This window comes from Mercurialis annua, linkage group LG8, assembly GCF_937616625.2.
Source record: "Mercurialis annua linkage group LG8, ddMerAnnu1.2, whole genome shotgun sequence".
In the NCBI taxonomy this organism is placed as follows: domain Eukaryota; kingdom Viridiplantae; phylum Streptophyta; class Magnoliopsida; order Malpighiales; family Euphorbiaceae; genus Mercurialis; species Mercurialis annua.
This window is the reverse complement of record NC_065577.1, coordinates 29,666,608-29,672,422: the sequence shown is the minus strand read 5'-3', so window position 1 is coordinate 29,672,422 and position 5,815 is coordinate 29,666,608. Positions and strand designations below refer to the sequence as shown.

The window sequence follows — 5,815 nt, the reverse complement described above, 5'->3', positions numbered from 1 at the left end:
AAGAGTGCCTGGTCCCACGTGGTCCGCATTTTAGGAATGCGGACCACGAGGTGTTCCGCATTCCTAGAATGCGGAACACACTAATCAGATTTAATAATCTGATTAGCAGTGTTCCGCATTCTAGAAATGCGGAACACTGCCAACATTACCGTTGGGAGCTGGTCTCCCAACGGTAAATTAAATGCGTTCTGCATTCATGGAATGCGGAACGCATTTAAAACCGTTGGGAGACCAGCTCCCAACGGTTGGCTATAAAAGGGATGGGGGAGGGTCATTTAGTGAAAGAAAAAAAATTACTAAATGAAAGAAAAAAAAAATAAGAGTATAGGGGAGAAAAAAAATTAGTTTCGAGGTTATATTTTGAAAAATATTTCGGGAAGAAGTTATATTTCGGAGCTAAACGGATCTCTTCGTGAAGTGTTATATTTTTTATTCGATACTTATTTATTTAAAGGACTACAAGAGGTTAGTACGTGTAATTTTTTTAATTATTGTATTAAATAATTTTAGTGTTTATAAATGTTAGAAATTTGATAATATGTAAAATTGTTATAAAATTAATTTTAATATAGCAAAATATTAGACTTTAATTGTAACTTAGAAATGCATGTATAATATAAAAAAATTAGGATATGTTTAATATAATTATATTAGAATATAATAAAAAATTTCATGTAATAAGGAAGTGTATAATTAGAAATTTCATATAATTATATTAGGATATGTTTAATTTATTTTTATTTGAAAAAAATATTAGAAATAAAGTAATAGTAATTACGATTGATATGTTAATGCTATAAATTTAAGATTAGCATTTTAAATATAACGGTGTTAAAATTTGCTGTTTATTAATTAGAAATGACGAGTCCAAATATATCTTTGTTGATATGGTGTGATGGCCGTATTGTGAGTTCTCCGTGTGGAATAGAATACCACGGGGGTCGTCCGGTTAATATGGCGCTTAGCGAGAGAATGAGTTTCGAGGAATTACAAAATATTTGTAGAAGAGCAGTTTCTACCGATGGGGAAGTAGAAATTTCAAAAATCTACTTCCGGCTTCCAAGAATAGTTGAGGGTGCGATACGGTCGTACTCGTTGTTTTCTGTGGAGAATAACGAGCATGTGTTTGGAATTCTGAACGAGGTCGTGCGGTATCCGCAACTCGAGATTTTGGAATTGTACGTGGAATACGAGGCCGTGGTTCGCAACAAGACTTTACTAGATCAGTTGGTCTTAGGTGATTCAAGCGGGTCTGAGAGGGGTAGTGGTGAAGAGGAAGAAGAGGAAGAAGAGGATTTCTACGACAGCAACGAAGAGGATGTCGAGGAAGACTTAGGAGCAGATTCACAATATGAGTCGCAACTTCCTGAGCATGTAAGAACGGCGGATCTTTGCGACTTTGACGTCGCCCCGGAGGATGATGAAAAGATTATGTGGGATCCTGGGATGGAATTCCGAGTAGGGATGGTATTCCCAAATCGCGATGCCGTCCGAGCTTGTGCGACTACTTATTCGGTCGGGGTGGGAAGAGAGTTCAAGGGTCGCCGGACTACCAACTCGACAATAGTGTTGGCTTGCAGGCAGAACCCTGTATGTAAATGGTGGCTGCGCGCTACACTTCTACAAGCAACTCAGACGTGGACGTTGACAAAATATATTGGCCCGCACACGTGCAATCAGCTGTTACCTGATCCAAACCATCGGAATTTTGGGTCTGTTGCAATCGCAGACTATATCAAGGGTCAAGTAAAGCTGCAACGTGATATACGGATCGATACCCTCAGAGCTGGAATTTGGCAACAGGTTGGAGTTAGGCCTCCGTATAAACGAACCTGGAATGCAAAGGAAAAGGCAATAGCTGATGTTTACGGTGGCTGGTATGAATCATTTGGTATGGTTCACAAGTTCATGAACGAGATGATGCATGTCAACCCTGGATCTTTCTGGGATGCAGAAGGTATACGTAATAACTCTAATTTGTTATATAACGAGTTGCTTCAAGTAATAATTCTAATTTTGTTGAACTTGTGATTTGTAGGCGCTGAGGTGTACACCGACGGGATCCTTCAGCCGAAAGTCGTAACGTTCATCCGAATGTTCTGGACTTTCAAACCGACAATTGAAGGGTTTCGTTTTTGCAAGCCAGTTTTGTTCGTCGACGGTACTCATTTGTATGGCAAATACAAAATGACCTTGTTGATCGCGTCGGCAATCGATGGGAACAGTCACATCATGCCACTGGCATTTGCACTTGTTGAATCTGAAAGTACTGCCAGTTATGAGTACTTTTTTGAACATTTGCGTGAGCACGTGATTTGCGAAAGGAAGGTGGCCATTATATCTGATCGGCACGCTGGAATATTGTCGGTTCTGAAGCGTCCTGAATGGGCCGGTGTCGCCCACAAGTTTTGCATCAGACATTTCTGTAGTAATTTTCAGACCAAGTTTAGGAACAAGGTTTTGAAGAAGCTGGCGGATAAAGCAGGTAATGATTTTTTACGAGTCATTATAAACGCTACATAGGTTATTATTATGCGCTAATATTATGGTTTGCCACATAGGCCGAGCATATCAGAAGCACAAGTATAAACGCTACATGGCAGCGATCGAGATTAGAAGCCCAGAAGCGTATGCATGGCTGACTAAGCAAGAAAAGCGGCCTAAAGAAAAGTGGACAAGGGTGTATGACAAAAAAGGGCAACGGCACAATGTGATGACAACTAACTATGCTGAGTCTGTCAACGCGACACTGAAGAATATAAGGGGGCTTCCGATCACATCAATGCTTGAGGCAATTTTTGCTCGGATGGTTAAAATGTTCGACACGCGTTGGAAGACGTATGAGGAGTTGATTGCTACAAACGTTCACTACACCCCAATATGCATCCAACTACTGAAGCAGACGTACGACCGTTCTACGATGACATGCAAAGTGGAAACTAGGAAGAACCACTCAAATGGGAGAGGAGGAAATACCCATACGGTAAACCTTCAGCATAAGAAATGCACGTGCGGTAAATTCCAGCAATTTAAGTTGCCCTGCTCTCATGCTATGGCTGTTTGTGCGAAGGAGAAGCTGAACCCTCTTGAGTTTGTGCATTGGCATTACCAGACCAAGTTTGCAATTCAATGCTGGAACACTCCATTTAAAGTGTTACGTGCCGGCACATACTGGAAGAAGTCCGGCGTAGGCGAACCCCACTTCATTCCAAACCCTGAATGGCGTCGAAAAAGAGGGCGTCCAGTCAACCAGCGCTTCAGGAACGAGATGGATCAGGAATACAGGGAAGATCCGAGTCCTAACTGGTGTAGTAGATGTTGTCGCCGGGGTCACAATGCAAATGATTGTACCAATCCTATCCGAGATGAGTAGATTATGACTGTTATCGTGTAATAGACAGGAAGTAGTTATGACTGTTATTGTATTTGTGATGACTGTTATTGTATTTGTGATGATTGTTATTGTTTTAATGAATGTTACTTTAGTAATGTATTATTCTTATGAATTTCCTTTTAGTAATTCTTACGAATATCATTCACTAATGTATTATTCTTACGAATATCATTCACTAGTGTACTATCACGCTGCAGGACGTGGCCATCCTGACAGGGCTCCCAGTGGATGGGACGCCAGTTACCGGACCTCGTATACGGGATTGGAACACGGTGTCTGTTCCTCTTTTAGGGAGGCAGTTAGAGGTCAGCCGTCCCCGTAAACTGGGGTCCTCGTGGGTCAGTGGTGCTTGGTTGTCAGCCCAGTTTGGTGGTTGGACGGTATTGCCTGCGGGTGCTACAGAGGATCAGGTTGACCAGGCGGTTCGAGGTTACCTTTGGGCTGCTTTACATCGTGGAGTGGCACCAGCCGGATAGGGTTCTGCAGCAGTTCGGCTTACAGCAGCCCATTCCCCTGCCTGCTCTGCAAGATCGGCGCCTTCATAACATCCAGTATCAGGGGAACTACAACTTTGATGAACTGCTCTCAGATTACATTCAAATTTGGAACAACAGAGCGGCTTACGTTGTTCAGGGTTACCAGCTCCAGCGTCCACCTCACTACCATTCAGCGTATATGGAGTGGTTTCGGAGCCGCAGCCGGCGTTGGATTACCCATGAGGGCGCAGCGGCCGGACAGAGTGTACGTATTTATTTTATTATTAAATTTCTCTTATTATTGTATACACTGACAATTTGTTTCTTTGATGTAAACAGCGCGACACTTTCGAGATGATCGCCCTTCAGAGAGAGGCGCGTGCGTCTAGGATTGGGACTGCTGCACGCAGTTCTCAATTAGCTTACAGAGAGGAGCGCCGTGACGTCACACTGCCCCCACCAGAGCCAGCAGTTCCGGCTTACGTACTACCTCCTCTTCCTCCCCTGACCATCGATCTGGCTCACATCAGGGGAGCGCGTAGACGGCAGCCTAGAGCCGCCCCGCCTCGCGAGCGCCCGGCAGACCCTATCCCCCCACCGGTCTACTTCCACTTCGATCCTACAGCCACCACAGAGAGACGGGGGGAGTACTATGGCCCGACTCAGTACTACGGTTCCACTTCCACTTCAGCATCACAGCCTCCGTGGCATCAGACCTATTTCCCACAGGTTTCATGTCATTTATAATTTAATTTATTGCTTTTTTAACTCGTAGTTAAATATATATTTTAAATGTTGCGTTTTTAACTTTGTATTTCAGGGACCCCAGGTATCATCGTATCAGGTCCCGCCTTCGTCGATGCCGTTTTTTGAGCCGTCGTACGGACAGACAGCATATACCACTTCTCTGGGCACACCACCGGCTTCTCAGTTCCAGCAGGCCACACCACCGGCGTCTCCGTTTCAGCAGACCACACCACCGCCGTTTGCTGCATCAGATCAGTATTACCATCCAGCGCCATATACAGATGCTCAACCGTTCACGTCTTTCGATCAGTGTTACCGTCCCACGATGCCTTCGGATGATCAGCCGTCGACGTCACATTCGCGGCCATCTTCTTCTCACCAGGCCCAGGATCCATCACAGCTACATTTTACACTGTCAGAGTCATGGTTATTCGGTCCGGAGATCGGTTCAGAGGCGTACGAGGAGCTTTTATCACGACCGGATCTCACACCTCCATCTTTTAGACTCCTACCGCCCACACAGGAGGAGACCGGTACTGCACCACCAGCAGCAGACGTTCAGCATTCAGCTCAGGACGAGGACGCCCCCGACAGCGGCAAGAGCCCTCCGGTACCCATACAGTTTCACTCGATCACAGACAGCTCGCGGCACTAACGAGAGACTCACGGTTTGAGGATACAGAGACCGAGGACTCGTAGATATGAGGATTAGATTTCATATTTTTCTTTATTTATCGATTTTTGTATTTTAGTATATGTTGTATGTTTACTATATTATGTATATTATATTCGTGTGTTATAATTGTTATTTTTTTATCAGTGTCTGTTATAATCATTAGTTAAATAAAATAAATATTTATATCGTCTGTTAAATTTTGTCGTTTATTTATAAGCGTTTGTTAAATTCAGTATCGTCTGTTAAAATCATTAGTTAATATCGTCTGTTAATATCGTCTGTTAAAATCATTAGTTAAATAAAATAAAATTATTTTATATTATTTTTAATTTATAATTATTTAAATAAAAAGGTTTTTAAAAAATTAATAATCAGCAATGATTGGGCATTTTAGTGCCCAATCATTGCTGCCCCAATGATTGGGGAGACAAAACTGTCTCCCCAATCATTGGGGAAGCGTGTTCTGCATTCCTAGAATGCGGAACACGCTTTAATCAGCTGATTATTAATTAATCAGCTGAT

The 5,815-nt window shown here is 43.0% G+C and overlaps 2 protein-coding genes across 2 annotated transcripts; both read left to right on the top strand.

The window, feature by feature from the left end:
- The first annotated feature begins 799 nt into the window (after positions 1-799).
- On the top strand, positions 800-3,373 carry LOC126661854 (uncharacterized). Its single transcript, XM_050355733.1, has 3 exons — positions 800-1,957; positions 2,039-2,485; positions 2,562-3,373. Exons 1-3 carry the CDS (start codon positions 859-861, stop codon positions 3,371-3,373), a joined length of 2,358 nt encoding a protein of 785 aa, XP_050211690.1. The 5' UTR covers positions 800-858.
- A 37-nt stretch (positions 3,374-3,410) lies between these two features.
- LOC126661853 (leucine-rich repeat extensin-like protein 1) lies at positions 3,411-5,272 on the top strand. The gene is made up of 5 exons (XM_050355732.1): positions 3,411-3,485; positions 3,592-3,804; positions 3,863-4,135; positions 4,210-4,599; positions 4,691-5,272. The coding sequence occupies exons 1-5, from the start codon at positions 3,411-3,413 to the stop codon at positions 5,270-5,272; spliced, it is 1,533 nt and encodes a 510-aa protein (XP_050211689.1).
- The last annotated feature ends 543 nt before the right edge of the window (positions 5,273-5,815 follow it).